This window comes from Jaculus jaculus, chromosome 10 (genome assembly GCF_020740685.1).
Source record: "Jaculus jaculus isolate mJacJac1 chromosome 10, mJacJac1.mat.Y.cur, whole genome shotgun sequence".
Lineage (NCBI taxonomy): Eukaryota > Metazoa > Chordata > Mammalia > Rodentia > Dipodidae > Jaculus > Jaculus jaculus.
In genome coordinates, this window is record NC_059111.1 from 55329268 (window position 1) to 55349913 (window position 20646).

The following is a 20646-nucleotide window of genomic DNA, read 5'->3' on the forward strand; positions in this document are numbered from 1 at the left end:
GCTACAATAAAGTATTATGAATTATCAAAAATAAATGAATACCAAATTAAAATCCAATTAAAAATATCTAGTGTATATATAATTTTAATATTTCTAATATTCCCATACAGTATATACCCTTTAAACCACTAATTCAAGGGATTCACCCAGCAAGGTTGGAAACATTGCAACCCAAACATTAGCTTAACCTTTGAACTAAGAACTCATTCCCATGAGGTTGAACTCTAATTTCATGGGCAACTGTATCCCCAGAGTCTTTACCTGTGGTAATTTCATGATAAACTCATAGGCATTGGCTTCTTTGACAGCTTTCTTTATATCATCCATGGTTGCATTCCCACGGCCATAACGAATATTTTCAGCAATTGTGGTAGAAAATAGTACTGGCTCCTGACTCACCACTCCAATTATTTCCCTCAGATACCTTACATTAAAGTTCCGAATATCCTGCCCATCAATGCTAATCTGAAAGATAAAAATGTCACATTCAATATTGTAAATATAAGCCACACGATAACTTAGAGCACTAGAAAACATTTTTATGAATGAATATTGGATAATATTGAATTTTTTAAGCAATTTAAAATTACAATTAAAGGGATGGAGAGATCCTTTAGTGGGTAAGGCACTTGCCTGCAAAGCCAAAGGAGCCAGGTTGGATTTCCCAGGACCTATGTAAGCCAGATGCACAAGGTAGCACATGTATCTGGAGTTTACTTGCAGTGGCTGAAGGCCCTGGCATGCCCATTCTCTGTCTCTCTACCTCTTTCTTTCTGTCTCACAAATAAATAAATAATAAATACAATTGAAATAAATAGTAGTATGCAAGAATAAAAACAAAATGTTTTTCATATACTCTTGATATTTTGTTTCTTATATACAGTTTTTATGTCATGAATAGATTGTTCTCCATAAGCTATCTTTTTAAAAATATTTTTATTTATTTATTTGAGAGAGAGATACAGAAATAGGCAAGTAGAGAGAGAGAGAATGGGCATGCCAGGGCCTCCAGCCACGGCAAACGAACTCCAGATGCATGCATCTGGTTTATTTGGGTCCTGAGGAATCAAACCTGGGACCTTTAGCTTTGCAGGCAAGTGCCTGAACCGCTAAGCCATCCCTCCTGCACTCCATAAGCTATCTTTTCAGTATATTTTTATTTATTTATTTGAGAGAGAGCAAGAAAGGAAGAGGTAGATAGAGAATGGGTGTGCCAGGGCCTCCAGACACACTGCAAATGAACTTCAGATGCATGTGCCACCTTGTGTATCTGGCTTATGTTGGTACTGGGGAATTGAACCTGGGTCCTTAGGCTTTTCAGGCAAGTGCCTTAACTACTAAGCAATCTCTCCATCCCTGCATAGGCTATCTTGAGATATATGTTTGTTGTTTTGCAGTGCTGGAGAGAGAGCCCAGGGCCTTCTGCATATGTAGGCAAGCACTCTACCACTGAGCTACAGGTATAGGTTATAACCTTTACCATAGTTATGTTTTATTTTTATTATTTTTATTTTTATTATTTTTTATACCAATATTAATTTTAAGTCAAAATGTCCACTTACCTAGCTAATCTACATATAATTGCTATAGCATTATGGCACATTACCTTATCAATATAATTTACCTTATCATTTACTAACTTTTGGCATTTGGCTTCCATAAAACGTCATGGCAAATATTAAATTGAAGAATCTGGTTTATTTTTCTCTTTTCACAAAAATTGTTTGCCTGTGCAATGACTAGTATTTGCCTGATTTATAAGTGTGAGGCAGTAGCTTATATCTGTGAAGCTTCTCGTCTTTTAAAACATTTTGTAAACTTAGGATTTCAGTGGTAAGAAATCTGTTAAACATGAACATGGGCTAAAAAAATGTGAGTCTGAAAAGTTCTGAAATGAATGCTAGGTATTTATGAGATTCAAATCCTCTACTGATGTAGATTTTTAAATCTGTCCCTCTTGGTTGATTTCTATTTACTAAAAATATTAGTACAATTATACTTTAGGACTGATTTATTTTTAATTATTTATCCTTTACTATGTTCTTTTAAAAATTTATTTTATTGAAAGAGTTGGGGGCAGAGAGAGAAAGAGAGAGAGAGGGAGGAAGAGAGAGAGAATGGATTGCCAGGACCTTCAGCTAGTGCAAATGAACTCCAGATGCATGTGCCACCTTGTGCTTACATGGGTCCTGGGGAATCAAGCCTGGGTCCTTTGGCTTTGTAGGCAAGTGTCTTAACCATTAAAACATCGCTCCAGCCCTAGGATCTTTTTGTTAAAAAATAAAGAATTCTCTCTTTCCCTCTCTCTCTGCCTCTCTCTCTCAAATAAATAAATAAAATATATTTTATAAATAACGAATAATATTTACACTTATATGGAGTTTACTTTAGTAAATTAGGATGATTGTATTAGATTGTTCTAAAAATATTTATCCATTTTATTGAAGTAATTACATAACAATTTATGAGCTCTAGAAAATTATGTATTCATTCCTAAAATCTCTGTCCTAGCTTATTTCCTCTTTATTGGTTTTTGTGTGTTTTATTTTCATATTGTAAAGTTCTGTTTCACCATTGTTGATTCACAATAAATTTCAATAAAGTCAATACCCTTATGTTGGAACTGAAAACATTGTGTGTGTGTGTGTGTGTGTGTGTGTGTTGCAGGGGTGATTGTAGTCTTTCTGGTGTCCCCAGGCCCTCATGCTTGCACAGGAAGTGCTCTTATCTACTGAGCCCTCTATCCTAGCCTTTATATGCATGTGTGTCAGTGTGTGTGCATGCAGGTACACATGTGTGTGCAGGTGCACATGCATGTGAAGGTTAGCGAACAACCTTGACTTTCATCCTCAGAAATGCTGTCCATCTTCCTCACTTTTTTTTTTTTCTTGAGGCAGGGTCTCTCATTGTCCTGGAGCTCACCAAGCAGTCTAGACTGGCTGCCCAATAAGCCCAGGGATCCTCCTGTGTCTACTCCCAAGCACTGAGATTACAAATGAATGCCACTATGCCCTGCCTTTTTAAATGAGTTCTGGGGATCCAAACTCAGGTCCTCGTGCTATGAGTCAAATATTTTATGGACTGAGCTATCTCTCCAGCCTCATGAGAAAGTTTTGCATATAAATTGCAGGCTGGTATTGCATTAATGTTAATTTCATTATTTCAATCATTATTTTCTAGTTGTATAAGAGAATAGCCTTCTCAGTAAATATACTCTAAAAGTGCATAGTACACAGAAAAGAAGGAGAACAAATCAAGTGAGTCAACATATAAATACTTCTGGACTAGGAGACGGATATAAGTGAGCTCCCCATCTGATGGTCCTGACAACCAGGTTGTCAACACATAGCAGTGAAATATGTTTGATTACATCCAACAGCTCCTTGGAAGCAATCCTCTCAGTGATTTGCATGGTGAGAGACAGAGAGTCCTGTCTAGCTTCTGTGGCTTATATGGCTTTTATTCAAAGCATTTGTCTATCCCACCCAAGAGTGTACGCATGATGCAAATGTGGTCCTTTACCAAAACTGCTTCATACACAAATATGTTAGTAAAAATTGCTCCTAAGGGGTAACTTGTACCCAGCTTCCCATATTGGAGTGGTTGTTTCTCCCCACTTACCGTACCCTCTGTGGGGTCATAGAGCCTCTGCAGCAGCTGTACAGTTGTGCTTTTCCCACAGCCACTGTTCCCAACAAGGGCCACTGTCTGCCCACTCTGAACCTTCAGGTTGAGTCCCTTCAGGATCTAGAGGAAAAAGCAAAATAGAACACAATGAAGTCCCAAGATGGGAATAATTCAATTCAATTTAGAATTTGAAAAGAAAAAAAAAGGATCAAATCAATGAGCTAAACTTATTAAAGTATATAAAATCTAAATAGTAGGGACATTTATTTAAGATGTATATACGATCAACCCGAGTTGAAATTTTTGCTTATATTACTGGCAGTACCTTGATGTTAGCTCGAGATGGATAGGAAAAATGAACATCGCTAAACTCCAAATTTCCTTTGATGTTGTCTGGTTTGTGTCCTCTCTCTGAAAAACTGTCAATTTTAGGATTCTAAATAAAACAAAATTCAGTGACTATTTCAGCACATAATAATAAATTACACTTTAAGGAATAAGATTCAGTAAATTCCAAAAATATAATAGGACCTGAATAAATGGCAAATTTCCTTTACATGAGACCAAGATCAGTGAAGTGTGTGTGTGTGTGTGTGTGTGTGTGTGTGTAGTGTTGTATGTGTGTCTTATTAAAGGAAATATTTCTTTTATGACAAGTACATAGGTAATGTTAATTTACTTCATGTAATATTTCACTTTAAGTTTTAGATTTTTGTCATACATTTATAAATTTCCTACATGGTCAGATATGTATATTGATACAATAAGAACAACATGATGGATAAATGCAGGTGCAGTGATTTATACTGATTGTCAACTTGACCAGAATCACCTAGGAAACTACAAACTACCTCTGGGCATGCCTGTGAGGGATTATCTTGATTAGCTTAATTGAGGTGGGAAGACCCATCTTTTAAATTATTTATTTATTTATTTACTTTTACAAAGGCTTTAGTCTTATGTCCCTTTTCCCCAGCCTCCTTTCCCATCTTAGCTGTGGGAATCACAATTTCATGGGTTGAGATTCTAGACTGTATTAAGAGGAGAGTTGGCTAAGCACCAGCATTCACTGCTCTCTGCTTCCTCACTGTGGCTGAATGTGACCAGCTGCCTCAAGCTCCTGCTGCCATGCCTTTCCTGCCATAATGGACCATATAACCTTACACTGAACTATACCCTTCCTTCCATAAGTTGCTTCTTATACAAAGCTGGTGACAATGAGAAAGTAACAAGTCTATCCAAATATTTCAGCTCTAGTGAAGACTAGTTTATTCCCAAAGTGTAAGTGTAATAAGTTGGCCAGCTGCCTGAATGATTAGCACAGTATTATTTAGGAAGCATATAAACTTACAATATATAAAGGAGCTGAGCAATTTTCTTATGATTTGAATTAATGAAATAAAGGCAATGTTTAAATAATTATCAAATTTGAGCTATCTACTTTGCATTTAATTTGTGTAAATGTAATTGTGTCAAAAGTATTTTCTCTTTCATTGTAGTCAGTTTAATTTATTCAATATAGTTGACTCAAGTCAAAATAAAAAAAAACAGTGATTATTTCTGGGGCACACCCCTAGGAAAACCCATTGTTAATTTTGGCCCTAGCAACAATTTGCTGCCTCCATCATATTATATAGAAATGATAATACTCTCTGTCTGGATAGAACATGAAACAGACTAACTAGGAAGAGAAACATCTTTATCTAGCTCTATAGTCTTAACATACTAGTACAGATGCACCTCTACAAGATGAGATTAGTACTACATTCTCTAAAGATAAATGGTTTGAAATATTCACAGGCATGACATTTCATGCATTACTATAAAGAGGTCATTTGTTTCATGTTATTACAATATATCTTACTATATTGTGATACACTTCATTCATAAACATTTATCTATAGCTATATTTAATTATCCAAGCCTCAATAATTTTCTCAGCTTTAAAATAAGAAGCACTTACATTATCAATAATATTGAAGATCATACATGCTGCTCCTCTTGCATTGGCAAAAGCATCGATGCAGGGGGCAGCCTGGCCTACACTGAAAGCCCCAATTAGAATTGAAAAGAAGACCTGAGCAGAAGAATACAAGGAACACTTATGTCACCTTCCAGCACTCATTGTCATCTAAATTATGGTTTACCTAAAATATACTACACAAAATAACTGAAGTTTGGTTTATTCTTTAAAACTTTTCTTAGTAATTTTTAATTTTCATTGAGACATAAGATTTGTACATTTTGGAGGCACATTATGATAATTATGTATACAATATGTAAAGAGGAAATCAGTGAGATAAGCACTTCTATCATCTTGGCAAAAAATGTTTTAGTAAACAGTAAAATTTACAAAATTAATATAGCATTTCATTACTTAAATGGGGTTCTCCAGCCTCAAAAATAATTTTTGTCTAGTCTGTTGTATCATCTTTTGACTTTCTTCTGAATGTGTAGCTAACAGTCAGATTTTTAAAAATTTTATTGCCTATGAAACTAATGCTATGAAAGAGCATTTTTTTCCCATCAGTGTGATTCTTCAATCCTTTATTATTTTCTTTAACCATGCATGTAAGTACAACAAATGTTCAATAGGAAAGAAGGCATGGAATTTTCCTTAAAAGTGCCATCACAGACATATAGATGTACAGAGAAACAAGATTTTTAGAACAAAAAGATATAGTTCACCCTTTTAAAAATGTGTTGGGGAGGGAATGAAAGCATGCAAGCAAATCCAGCCAAGCAGCCCTCAACTCCTCATTGAGGGTGGGGTACCACTGAGTAAAGACTCCTCACTGAGAATGGGGTACCACTGTGCAAAGACTCCTCACTGAGGGCAGGGTATCACTGTGAAATGACCCATTGCAAAAACTCCTCACTGAGGATGGCACTGTAAGACACACTAAGAAAATATACATTTTTACATGAAGCTAAATTCATTGTCTGTATATAGTATGTGTGGTATGTGCACATTGTGTGTGTGTGTGTGTGTGTGTGTGTGTGTGTGTGTGTGTGTGTACGCTTGTGGAGGCCAGAGAAGGACAATGTATTCCTCTATTACTCTTCCAATTTATTTCCTTGACAAAGGATTTTTCACTGAACTTAGAGCTCATCATCTTTCAGTTAGAATCTGACCAGACAACCACAATGGATCCTCCTTTTTCCTTCTCTCCCCTCAATTGCTTGGGTTACCAGAATAGGTGGTCACACCAGCCTAATTACTTGGATGCTGAGAGTGATCTCAGTCCCTCATGCTCGATCAGCAAGTACTCTTACAATATGTGCCATCTCCCCAGTCCCTGAAGCTAAGTTCAAAGGACCAAATTAGAAGAAAAACATACATGGAAAATAACAAAACTATCATCAAGCATATATTAATTATTAAATTATATGTACTTTTAAAAAGATTATAACAGGCTGGAGAGATGGCTTAGCAGTTAAGTGCTTGCCTGTGAAGCCTAAGGACCCCAGTTCGAGGCTCTATTCCCCAGGACCCATGTTAGCCAGATGCACAAGGGGGCGCATAAATCTGGAGTTCATTTGCAGTGGCTGGAAGCCATGGTGCGCTCTCTCTCTCTCTCTCTCTCTCTCTCTCTCTCTCTCTCCCTCTCTTTCCCTCTTTTTGAGTCTGTTGCTCTTAAATAAATAAATAAAAATAAAACAAATTTAAAAAAAAAGATTATAAGTACTCTTAACTTAAAAAGTTTTAATTATAGGGCTGGGTAAATGGCTTAGTGGTTAAAGCATTTGCCTGGAAAACCTAAGGACCTTGGTTCAATTCCCCAGTACCCACATAAGCCAGATACACAAGGGGGTGCATGTGTCTAGAGTTCCTTTACAGTGGCTGGAGGCCCTGGCATGCCCATTCTCTCTTTCTCTCTTCTCTGCCTCTTCCTCTCTCTCTCTCTCAAATAAATTAATAAATAAAAAGTTTTAATTATAATCCTTACTATAATCAGGATACATTATTTTGACAATCATGAAGTGATAGTATTTTCATTTTCACATAGAAAGATGAATACAACTTTTCTTTTTATATTTAAAATAGTTGATTTTAAAATGTTTATTTGAGAGAGAGAAAGAGAGAATGAATGTGAATGGGTGCTCCAGGTCCTCATGCCACTGAAAAGGAACTCCAGATGTATGTTCTACTTTGTGCATCTAGCTTTATGTGAGCACTGGAGAATCTAACCCAGGCTGTTAGGTTTTGCAAGCAAGTGCCTTTAACCTCTGAGCCATCATATTAGCCCTTAAAATAGATGATATTTCATATTATATACCTTTAATGTTTCCATATAAAATGAACTATCTGTAATAATAATGCATCTTTTTTTACATAGTGAAACTCAACAGCAGACTAAGGATGACTCCTATACATATAATTCTATTCATAAATTTATTCCATTGTTATTTCCTTTCATCTATCATAGATGTTTCTGAGTGGTCAAACCACATGCCATTGTTGTGTCCTCATATCATTATGGCATTATGACCAGAACATATCAAAAATTAATGGAAGGGTGGAGAGGTGGCTTAGCAGTTAAGACACTTAGCTTCAAAGCCAAAGGACTTATGGTTGATTCCCCAAGACCCATGTAAGCCAGATACACATGGTGGCACATGCATCTGGAGTTTGTTTGCAGAGGCTGGAGGCCCTGGTGTACCCATTTTCTCTCTCTCCCACACTACCTCTCTCTCTTTCAAATAAGAAAATAGAAATAAAAAATGTTAACAAATAAATTAATTGCAGGCTGGGTATGGTGGAACACATCTTTAGTCCCAGCACTCAGGAGACTAATGTAAGAAGATTGCTACCTTAGTTTGAGACCAGCCTGGGATAAAGTGAGACTGTCTCAAACCCCACCCTCTCAAAAAAAGATTAACTGGAAGACAAAAGCCTATGATATATGATCATGGCTCATCCTTCTGAAGGAAGGGAGATGAAATAAAGAAGATAAATAGAGAATATTATTTCCAAATTCTGCAAAAATATTAGGAAAATTACTTACTGTCATTGCGTTTCCAATAGTATATTCTTTTGATATCACTAGAGTGGATCCATACCAGAAGGCCAGTGCATATGATGAGTAGATTAACAGGAAGGCAATGCCCATAGAAATGTTTGCTGAGATAGCCTTTTTAATTCCAATTTGTTTAGCATTTTCTAAATGTTTCTGATACCTACCAGAAAATCAGGGTGAAATGTTATAACATTTTCCAATCTGAGCCATACTCACTTCCTGTATGTTTGGAGTTTTAATGACCAAAGCCATAAATATAATAAAAGCCTTGGTGAGACCCAGTTTCTTTGGAATTCACCCAGTTCCAAAGCAGTGCTCACTAGAACACATCTCAGCCTGACCTTTCCTTACCTGGGCCTATCTTCCTTGGCCCCATCATGGCAGCCACAATACCCATGTCTGTTTCAGAACCAAAGTCTCATGCATGTTTACATAGAACTTTTTTGTTACCTTCATAACTAGCATTGCCACTCAAGTTGAAGGCAGAAGGAGAGCAATGAAGCCAACTGGGAATGGCTATTCTAATCTCCTTAATGGTTAGATCCTTTTTTAAAAAAAAAATAATTTATTTATTTATTTGAGACAGAGCATAAGTGAAAGAGAGAGAGAGAGAGAGAGAGAGAGAGAGAGAGAGAGAGAGAGAGAGAGAGAGAGAATATGAGTGTGCCAGGGCCTAGCCACTGCAAACAAACTCCAGACACATGCACCACCTTGTGCATCTGGCTTATGTGGGTACTGGGGAATCAAACCTGGTTCCTTAGGCTTTGCAGGCAAGTGCCTTAACCACTAAGCAACTTCTCCAGCCCATTGGTTAGATTCTTAATTCAGGTTTATTTCTTTCCTCCAGAGAAATTTTCCCTCAATTGCATTATGGGGTGAGAAACTAAAATTTCCATGTTCCTTTATAAACCAGATGCCTCTTACTTTGATCTTTTAAAGTCAGGCCAATATTCAGCTATCACGCTAGGTGCAAGGTTATAAAGTGGTTACTATAAGCAATATGGGATTTTTCTCAATTTTTATGTGTAAGTTTCATCATATGAAAAATATGGAAGAAAGTACTAAATACTATGAGGCTAATCAGTAATTATAAAATTTAGTTAGTATACTGCCTGACACAGTTAGTAAACTGATAATTCCAATTATTGCTATAATTGTATTAGAATATCACCTCTTCCTAAATTTTGCTCATGGCATTACTATCTTATTTTTGAATAGTAACTAAATTTCATATTATTGGTTCCAAAATTATGAAAGTAAAGGTCCTTTAGAATAATGCTTGTCAAATTACAATATTTTTCATATTAAATGGCCTACTTTCCCATGCTAGATCCAGGGCATGTCTAAATTTCAACTGGGCTTCCTGAAACTGGAAAAGAAAAATGTAATGGGGTTACAATGAAACAATGAGAGGTAAATATAATATAAATGAGGATATTTCTTTTTTAACTCAATGCCCCAGTAACACTACTATTTTTTAGTGCAACCAAATGAAACATGCTTTTAAAAAAGTATGCTGCCACCAAAAAATAAATGAAAAACTTGTCCTCTTAATGACTTAAGGCACCCAGTTCTTCAGAGTACTTTCCTCCACAGTGAGAGGCTACAGTCACTGAGCAGATGGCCTTTCCTGAGGAGGCAGCCAGCACTCCACATCCAACACCTAGATAGCTCCTTTATGGCAGAGCTTCCACGTCATGAAGCAAGATTATGTCTTGTTCCCCAATGGGACAAAGCGCTCCAGTGAGAGTGGCAGACATGTTGTAATTACCTTCTCTTAGGTGGCTTGTTTACCGCAGCTAAATGGAGCAGCATGATTACACTGACATCCTGAGGTCCAACTGAGGGTTAGTGTGGTCTGTGTGGACTACTGTGTACAGGAAGCAGCAGTGAGAGAGAAAAAAAGGCAGAAGTTAGAGAACCAGTAACAAGTTGGTTTGGAAGTGGGATCAGGAATAGAAAAAGAAATGGAAGGGGTTGGGGAAGTTCTGCTTTCCTTACTGAAGAGACTTTTTATTCAAAGAGTTGTGGGTATCATGAGTCTCAAAGAATAAAGAAGGTATGTATGTCAAATCGTATTTGAACTATTTTAATGAAAATATATTTAATGAGGATATTAATGACTTACATTTAAATAAAGCAGGAGTCTTAAGATGAATGTATATTTATTTCCAAACTCATCCAGATATACATACTAAATATCTCTGTAAATGTCAATTATATCTCAATAAAATTTTTGATTGTTTTCTGTCATGGTTTGAAGCAACTACCCAGAATCTTAAGCACAGGGTCATAGAGAAGGCCTTGTGTCATGTCTCCAGATGCTAAGATTGCAAAGCCTATAAGAGACCATTAAAGCAGAAAGCCAGAGGCGAGGTAGGAAGCTCTGCCTTGTTCCTAGGGTAGGTCCCACATGAACTCACAGAAAATCCTGGGCTGCAACTAGTAGATCCCCATCTCAAGTTTTTTGCTTATATATGACCAGTTCATAGCCATAAAGAAAGTGAAAAATTTTTTTTTAAGTATTTTGATAATTGTGCCGCCATATAATTATTTGCAGCCTTATATATTTCCTTGGCAACCTACATATTTAATGCATTTGCAAACATTATTCCAAGAAGGAAGGTCCTATGCACCACCATGGCCACCAATGGAGTCTGTGAAACACACAAGGTTGAGAACCCTGCTTTGGGGCCTGACATGAAGCCACAACCAGCAGTAAGGATGCCTGTATTATGTGAGGGCAGGGTTAACATTAGGAAAGAGAAAGTACAACACATACTACAAAAGAATGAGCAACACAATGTAAAAGTGGGTTCTTTAGTGGACAAAGAACCTTCCTGACCTTTCCAGCTCTTTGTTTTGGCCCCCGAAAGCTATTACAGTCCTGATGGCCCCCAGAGCCTCTTCAGCCACGGCACCCGCTTTTGCATATGCAGCTAGTTCTTTGTCACTAAACGCAGAGAGTATCTGTTCAGAAGAGAAACAGTCATGACATCTGCATGGGGGCAACAGTTAAAGGACAATCTGGGCAACTGTTTATCATATTTTTTTTTATACCCAAGCCCTGTGCTTTACAAATATATACCAAAATGATGTATTAGACCTAGTTGCTGCTTTGACCTCCTATAGAGACTAGATTGAACTTCCTGGCTCCCTGGTTAGTCAGGAAAAGGAAAGCCAGGCACAATAGATAGTGTATTTGGGAATGTGTCAGACTCTATATGGAGGACATTCCTCTATCAACTATAAGGTAAGATAGATAAAGCCTTGCATCTTAGATGCTTTGCCATGCTTTTCTCTTTCTGCTCTCACATTCTTTCATTACTATGCAAATAATACTTCCGGGCACATTATTGGGTATTCTACTGGGTAACCAGGATGGCTATATAAAATGGCTCAGGAGGGACTGGAGACATGGCTCAGCAGTTAAAGGCACTTGCTTGTAAAATCTGCCAGTCTGGGTTCAATTCTCTAGTACCTATATAAAGCCAGATGCACAAAATGATGAATGTATCTGGAGTTCATTTGCACTGTCAAGAGGTCCTTGTACACCAATCCCCCTTCCTTTCTTGAAGACAGAAAATAAAAGTATCTTTTTAAAAACATGATTCAGGGGCAAAGTAAAGAAAAAATCAGAACAAAAGAAATATAGGTAATTTACTAATTGAGTCAACAACCCCAGAATAGACAAAAATTTCCAGTAAAAACACTGAACTCTGAAATGTTGACTCAAGATTATGTATCTTATTATAAAGCAAACTGGCAGAATGCTACATAATTGCTATAGGTATCGATTAAAAATAAATCCATATTGTATTAAAATTTTTATATTCATGCAATAAATTGGAGGAATATTATATTAAATATTATATTTTAAAATTATGCTTCCTTAAATAAGGATAGAAGCATACATGTAATACTGTGCCAAAAGATTAATCTAAAAGATAACAGTTGAGGGAAAATACAGTAATTAAGGTTAAAGCTATAACAATGCAAACCATTAAAAATTAATTTTCTTGTTAAAATTCCATGTGAACAACATGTTTCCATTGTCATTTAACACATCTGTATTAGAACCAGCACCTTGGATATTAAAAACAACTCATTTATGTAGGTTAACATACATGAGAATGTCTGGGTTTTACAGACCTTTGCCCAAACAGCTGCAGAGAGCCCCAGGACAGGGCTGATGGCCAATATCACAAGGGTGAGCTTCCATCCTCTGATGAACCCCACTATGAATCCTGCAAAAAACGTGGCTATTGCTTGAAAGAACATTCCAACCTTGTCACCAATTCCTTCACTGATTTTGGAGATGTCACTAAAAAAGATCACACCTAAGTGGTTACAGGCAGGAGGTCTTCAGTTAGAAAGTTGAAATAGACATTTCATAAACACACAGACAAGTTTAACATGCCCATTCTACTGTTAGCCTCTTTCAGAGTCTTAGCTTCTTGAGTATTTTCCTACTTAAATGAGGTACAAAGGAAGAAATTGAGGATTAGTTCATGCTTCTAAGAAGTTAATGCTATTAAAGTGGATAATATGAAATTAATCCTAAAACAGAAGCATTACATTTTGAACAATCTTTTTTTAAAGCAGACATCAAGGAAAAGTATTACAACAGTAAAAATGGAGCATCTGTAACAAAAATTATTATAACTTATAGCAAGTTGAGCATCCCTGCTCCAGTATCAAAATATTGGTTTTCTTTTTGTAAATGTAGCCTGGTCTGGCCTTGAACTTGTCATCCTCCTGTCACAGTCTCCTCCTGCTTCAGCCATTATGCTGGGATCACAGATGGGCTACGACACACCCTTCCAACATTTGAAGCTTTATTAATTTTATGTTGATGTTCAAAAAGTTTCAGAGTTTCAGATGTTTTGATTAATTAAGGATGTCCCATTGGCAAAGTCTATAAAGATATTTCAAAATCCCAAAATTCACAAGAAATACTTCTGGTCCCAAGCACTTTAGGTAAGAGATATTCAACCTATATCCTGGCTTATACTCTTGTCAACTTCTCACAGCAGACAGTGTGGTCCTCTGAAAAACAGAGGTTGTGTTACTTCTCCACTCACATCTTCCAATGGCTGCCATTTCTTTTAGAGTGAAAGCTAAGGCCCTTGCCAAGTTCTCTAAGGCCTAAAATGCCTTGATCTTCCCACCTTTTTTGACTTTGCTAGAACTACCAGCCAGGAAAAGTTTATGATCTGTCTCCCCCCAGCTGAAAGGAAGCACCAAAGAAACAGAGTGATTTGCCTTGTTCCCTCATATAGCCCAACCCTCTAAGAGGGCACTTAGCATATAATGGGTCTTCTAATACTTGTTAAGTGAAAAGTAGATGTTTACTAAAGCAAGTCTCTTTCTAACTAAAGTAATCATTTATTTACCCATTCAACTACCATTATTCAGGGTTCAGCAACTGTCATGCCCTGTACTGAGCTCTGTAAGAAGTAAATAGGCAGCTGAAGAGATGGCTTAGCAGTTAAGGTGCTTGCCTGTGAAGCCTAAGGACTCGTGTCCTGCTCTCCAGATCCCTCCTTAGCCAGAAGCACAAAGATGAAGCAAGCGTAAGGTCCCACATGTCCACTAGGTGGCATAAGCGTCTGGAGTTCAATATCAGTAGCTGAGGCCCTGACACACCAATTCTCTCTCTCTCTAAAATAAAAAGTAAACAGGTGTATACATGTATACAGTCTACAAATAAACTGTCTAAATAATTTGGAAATTAACATACTGAAACATGTTGTGACACAAGGTATAAAGGCTTCTAGAAATGACTCTCAAATTATATATGCCCAAATTTATACCAAATTTTGTTTAAAAGTTTCCCTTGACAGTTTGTCACATGATGCTTAGATCCTTCATGAAAGGGTGGCATTAATGTTAACTTACTCTGTTAGTCGTGTGTTGAGTTCAGTCGTGTCATTGATGTCAAACCAGCCTATTTCTTGCTGTAGAATAGCATGAAAAAACTTTTGCCTAATTTTCTTAATCTGTCGGCCAGCTGCCAAAGTCCAACATGCAACTTGTATATAGGCAGCCACAAGAACTCCCGCTCCTAACCCTGAGTAGTAATATGCATATCTGGAAAATAATTGGAAAGACTTATTTATCTCCTTTTTCTTTTTGAGACAGAGTCCCCTTATATAGCCCAGGATGTCCTTGAACTCCTAGACGTGAACCACCTGGTGATTAGCTCTTGTCAGCTATTTTGTTATACCAGTGAGGAAAGTAGCTAATAGAGGTTGCCTTTTTTACTGTACTGAAAAACTTCTCTACCATGTACATATTGCAAATGTAGCAGAAAACAGACTAAGTAAATAAAATTGTTTCCATAGTATTTATATAAAGGACTCAAAACTTTTCAAACCTGATTTTTAAAATGCTTTTAAAGTAATATGATAAAATATCATAAATTCAAAGTAATATGAAGTAATAGCTTAATCAACAAAGCAGAAAGCACCTTTAAAAACAATGAGTTTCAGTGCTTTAAAATATATCTTTCATTGAATTTTAAAAAGCTTAACTACCCAAGGGATTTGATTCTCTAGTACCAATGTAAAGCCAGATGCACAAAGTGGTGCATGCATCTGGAGTTGGTTTGCAATGGCTGAAGGACCTGGTATGCCCATATTCACTAATTCATTCTCTCTCTGCTTGCAAATAAATTAATATTAAAATAGTATACTAATATTAAGTTTACTAAAATTGATAATTGTCATGTGCTTATGTAAGAAAATATTTTGCCAAGTGTGGTGGCACACACCTTTAATCCCAGCACTCGGGAGGCAGAGGTAGGAGGATCACCATGAGTTCGAGGCCACCCTAAAACTACATGGTGAAACTACATAGGTCAGCCTGGGCTAGAATGAGACCCTACCTGGAAAAACCACACACACACAAAAGAAAATATTTTAAGAACCACACTGAAGGGCTGGGAACAAGTGATAATGGTTGGTTGGTCTTGGCAAGCACAGGTTTTCTTACAATGCTATAGTTTGATTATTATTTTCTTTTTTTCTTTCTTTTTTTTTCTTTTTTTTTTTTTTTTTATTTCTTGAGGTAGGGTCTCAGTCTAGCTCAGGCTGACCTGGAATTCACTATGTAGTCTCAGGGTGGCCAACTCATGGCAATCCTCCTATCTCTGCCTCCTGAGTGCTGGGATTAAAGGCGTGCACCACCACGCCCATCTTAGTTTGATATTATTTTCAAATGAAATGTTCAAAATAGTATGTAATATATAAATGTGCATCAATTACCTAGTCATTTCATCTTCCAGAATTCTTCCTGGATTTAGCACCGACAGTGAAAAATTCACTACATAAAAACAAAACAGGAACTTTTTTTAAAAGGATGAACTATTAATAGGCATTGCCAGATTTTTTAAATCTGACGTGGACAAATTTCTAAACATATATAACCTCTAAAATTTAAAGGTAGAAGTCATCAATAGCTTAAACAAACCCATCACAAGCAATGAAATAAATCAAAGCTACAATTAAAAGCCTCTCATAGAGAAAAGCTCTGGACCAGATGGATTCACAATGGAATTTTAAAAATATTTATTTATTCTTATTTTTATGTTTTGGGTTTTCAAAGTAGGGTCTCACTCTGGCCCAGACTGACCGGGAATTCAATATGGAGTCTCAGGGTGGCCTCGAACTTACAGTGATCCTCCTACCTCTGCCTCACGAGTGCTGGTATTAAAGGCGTTTGCCACCATGCCTGGCTTATATTTATTTTTAAACCATATTTATTTGAGAGAGAGAGAGAAAGAGAGAGAGAGATTGAGAATGGGCATGCCAGAGCCTTCAGCCACTGTAAACAAAATCCTGATGAATGTACCACCTGTGCATCTGGCTTATATAGGTCCTGGGGAATCAAACCTGGGTCCTTTGTCTTTGCAGGCAAGTGCCTTAACCACTAAGACATTTCATCTCTCCAGTGCTCACCATGAAATTCCATCAAACATTTTATTTTATGTTATTTGAGGTAGGGTCTCACTTTCACCCAGGCTGGCCTGGTATTCACTATGTAGTCTTAGGCTGGCCTTGAACTCATAGCAATCCTACCTCTGCTTCCTGAGTGCTGGGATTAAAGGCAGGTGCCACCATACCCAGGTTCTATCAAACTTTTAAGAACAATCTAATACCAACTCTTTTCAAGGTGTCCCACAATATAGAAAGGAAAGAAACACTTTCATATTCATTCTACTAAGGCAGCATTACCCAGATCCTTAACATAGATAAAGGCATAACCAAAAAAGAAAACTACAAACCAACTTCCCTGATGAATGAACATGGATGTTGAAATTCTCAACAAGATTCTTACAAACCAAATTCAAGAACACATTAATAAGATTATCCACCATGACCCAGTAGTATTAATTCCAATGATGACATGTTGGTTCAACATACATAAATCAATAAATTTAATACACCACATAAAGTTAAAGATAGAAATCACATGATCACCTCAATTTGATACAGAAAAAGCACTCAACAAAGTCCAATGCACCTTCATAATAAGAGTTCTGGAAAAAGTTGGAGTAGATGGAACAACCTTATATTAAACAGAGATAAAATGAGAACATTTGGGCTGGAGAGATGGCTTGGTGGTTAAGCGCTTGCCTGTGAAGCCTAAGGACCCTGGTTCGAAGCTCAGTTCCCCAGGACCCACATTAGCCAGATGCACAAGGGAGCACACACATCTGGAATTTGTTTGCAGTGGCTGGAGGCCCTGGCGCACTCATTCTCTCTCTCTCTCTCTCTATCTGCCTCTTTCTCTCTGTCTGTCTCTCAAATAAATAAATAAAAATAAACAAAAAAAATGAGACCATTTCCACTAAAACAGGAACTAGACAAATACACTTATTCTTGCCACTTCTATTCAATATTGTACCCCAAAGTCCTAGCTAGAACAATAACACTGGTTTAGGAGTTCTCATATTTTATAAGAGGAAACTGAGGTAGACAGAAATAAACATATTCAAAGGCCTGTACCTAGCAAGTGACAGGGCTCAAAGTTAGCCCTGATGGTGTAACTGTGCTCTAATACTACATTATGCTGACTGGTTTATGCAGGGGTAGCTTATTTTTACTTATAAAAACACAAAGTAATGGGCTGGAGAGATGGCTTAGCAGTTAAGCGCTCGCCTGTGAAGCCTATGGACCCCGGTTCGAGGCTCGGTTCCCCAGGTCCCACATTAGCCAGATGCACAAGGGGGCGCACGCGTCTGGAGTTCGTTTGCAGAGGCTGGAAGCCCTGGCGCGCCCATTCTCTCTCTCTCCCTCTATCTGTCTTTCTCTCTGTGTCTGTTGCTCTCAAATAAATAAATAAATAATGAACAAAAACACAAAGTAAAAAATTAAAAATTAACCACCTTCTATCTACTGTATTTATGAAATAATAAGATAAAATATTATAGCATTGTGAAGAAAACACACCAAGTTAGGTATTGCTTATTTACCCAAATCCTAGGAGAAAAAGTGATCTATATTTGTTCCTTTATCATGTGTAAATAGCACAGGGGTCATGTTTTCTAGGTGATGTGTATTCCCAATCTTTCTCCAAAAGGAGATAAGGCTCAAGTCTATTTAAAACTTAAAACTATGTCAGGATCAATTACCAAGAGTTGGGCTCTAATTACAGAATAATATTTCCTACTGATATAAAATATTTCTGACTAGCTCTTGACCAGCTCTCAGACCCTTGAGAAATCCTACTTCAGATTTTAAATATGAAAATTGAAAATATGTTTGAAACTAGAGACAAACTATTCAAAAGCTCTGTTACTTGTAGAAATCATTATCTATATTTCTCACTGATCTTAGAAACTGGGTAGAATCTTAGATAAGTTTTCATCTGTTCAATACTACCTGAAACTTTCAAATTCCCCCCACAGGAATACTACAACTCAAACGGACTCTCTCTTCTAGGAAACAAGAATCTATGGGCATACTGAACTTGAGCAGAGTCCAAGGCTAAGAGGACAATATAATTCTGGATGAACATCCAGAGTATCTCTGGAGTGCCAGGAAGCCCAGTGGTACAGCTTTTGTGAGACAGTAGGACAAATGTGTGTGTCTGCGCATGTGTGTGTGCACACACGTGTGTGCGTTGGGGGTGATTTTCAGAAGTATCAGGGGATTCTAGATCTGCAAAGATCCTGGATCTGGTCTTGTCAGATGCCACTTAAGATATTTCCATCTCATAAACAGTTCTCATCGGGTCATCTTGTGGTCTTCTCAATGACAAAGAAGAACCATGAAAAAAAAATACTGATGTTGGCCGGGCGTGGTGGTGCACACCTTTAAATCCCAGCACTCGGGAGGCAGAGGTAGGAGAATTATCATGAGTTTGAGGCCAGCCTGAGACTACATAGTGAATTCCAGGTCAGCCAGGGCCAGAGTGAGACCCTACCTCAAAAAAATTAAAAAAAAACCAATATTCATGTCCATATTTCACCCAAACCCACTTATAGGAGCACAATTGGTTAAAACACTGTATTTTTTTAAAATAATATTTATTTATTTGAGAGAGAGAAAGAGAGAGGAAGAGGCAGAGAGAAAGAGAGAATGAGTACACCAAGGCCTCTAGTCACTACAAATGAACTCCAGATGCATGTCCCCCTCCCCTTATGCATTTGGCTTACATGGGTCCTGAGGAATCAAACCAGGATCCTTAGGCTTCACAAGCAAACACCTTAACCACTAAGCCATTTCCCTAGCCCCAGAACACTGTATTTATTCACAGCTTCCCAGTGTATTCTGTTGTGATAGGATGGAGAATTAGACCCATCAACCTACTGCTTCCCACAGCAAGAAAATGGGGAACTTTTGAAGCTGTTTAATTTAGAGAGGGCCCTCCCACACCACCCACCCATGTTACAGATACAGAAACAAAATTTAGGCAGCTTGTTTCATTTCCAAATTCTCAGCTAGTTTCTCCTCATATTGCCTAATCATTTATTATGATCTGGATGCCTTACATAAACAAGTTTAATTCTACTAGTAAATTCATGATTACTTTTCAAAGCCTATCATTCAAACAGTAAGGAATATAGAAGGTAAAAACTTTCCCATGATTACACAGTCTGTAAGTTTGAATATTAAGTGTAGATGTTAAAGATTGGACTATCAAAGTAAATCCACACTTGATCTTCTTGATTTTGCATAGGAATGCCTTTATTATTATCCGACACCAGAACGCAGAGTTGGTGTTTGTCTGGGGAGCTGAGGCACTATGAACAGTTAGTGCAACTTGAAGCTCAAACATGATTTGTTCCCTTAACCACAAGGTAATGCAAACTTATACAGGATAACAGCAATTTTTCTAGAGAACTTTATATATTATTATAATTACATAGACTTGTTATAAATGATACCCAGTTTTTGATATTTGCCAGATGAACTCTTTCCTTCTATGACTCTATTCTTAAGGTTTGGGATGAAAAATGTTTTGTTCAGAGTTTCTGCACAAGTGAATTATTGTGGTGGAATAACTCTTTCATGATGAAGCTTTATTCTGTTAACAATGATAAGCTCTGTTCATAGTAAGTCACTGTCAGACTCTCTTGTAATTTAAGCCTTTTTCTCAGTAACATTCCATTCTCATTTGGCTTCCATTAAGGCTACTTGTCTAAGAATCCAACAATTCTAAAGAATAGACTGAACAAACACCATCTCTATTTGATGAGCTAGGACCTCAGCTAAGTATCCTTGCTCTCAACCCCCATTGTTTGTTTCTAAGCTCTAGAATTCTGAACACATGAATGAACACTCCAAATTTAGATTAAGTATTCTCTAAAGACTATCTTTCTTTGGAGTGAAATTATGAGAATGTTAATTTATAAGATACTAAAGAGTGAATATCATAAATTTATAATGCTTAAGGGGCATCCCATTCCCCATCCTCCACAATAGGATTGTGCCTAATGATATTGTGGTTATAGAGAACCAAGGTTCATGATCCAGGATGCTTATAAGGT

The 20646-nt window shown here is 37.1% G+C and overlaps 1 protein-coding gene across 6 annotated transcripts in view; it reads right to left on the reverse strand.

Moving 5' to 3' along the window:
* Nucleotides 1–20646, reverse strand: part of Abcb4 (ATP binding cassette subfamily B member 4) — a 71044-nt gene that overhangs the window by 39865 nt on the left and 10533 nt on the right. For 3 of the 6 annotated variants that reach the window (XM_045160933.1, XM_045160932.1, XM_045160931.1), the window contains exons 5-13: nt 15917–15974; nt 14550–14741; nt 12801–12972; nt 11494–11618; nt 8637–8808; nt 5591–5704; nt 3953–4063; nt 3622–3747; nt 262–465 (exon numbers count right to left, since the gene is read on the reverse strand). In XM_045160933.1, coding sequence (XP_045016868.1) covers nt 262–465; nt 3622–3747; nt 3953–4063; nt 5591–5704; nt 8637–8808; nt 11494–11618; nt 12801–12972; nt 14550–14741; nt 15917–15974 — 1274 coding nt within the window. Of the gene's footprint in view, nt 1–261; nt 466–3621; nt 3748–3952; nt 4064–5590; nt 5705–8636; nt 8809–10419; nt 10519–11493; nt 11619–12800; nt 12973–14549; nt 14742–15916; nt 15975–20646 lie in introns of those variants that run through there. The other 3 variants (XM_045160934.1, XM_045160935.1, XM_045160936.1) reach the window with 3 other exon arrangements.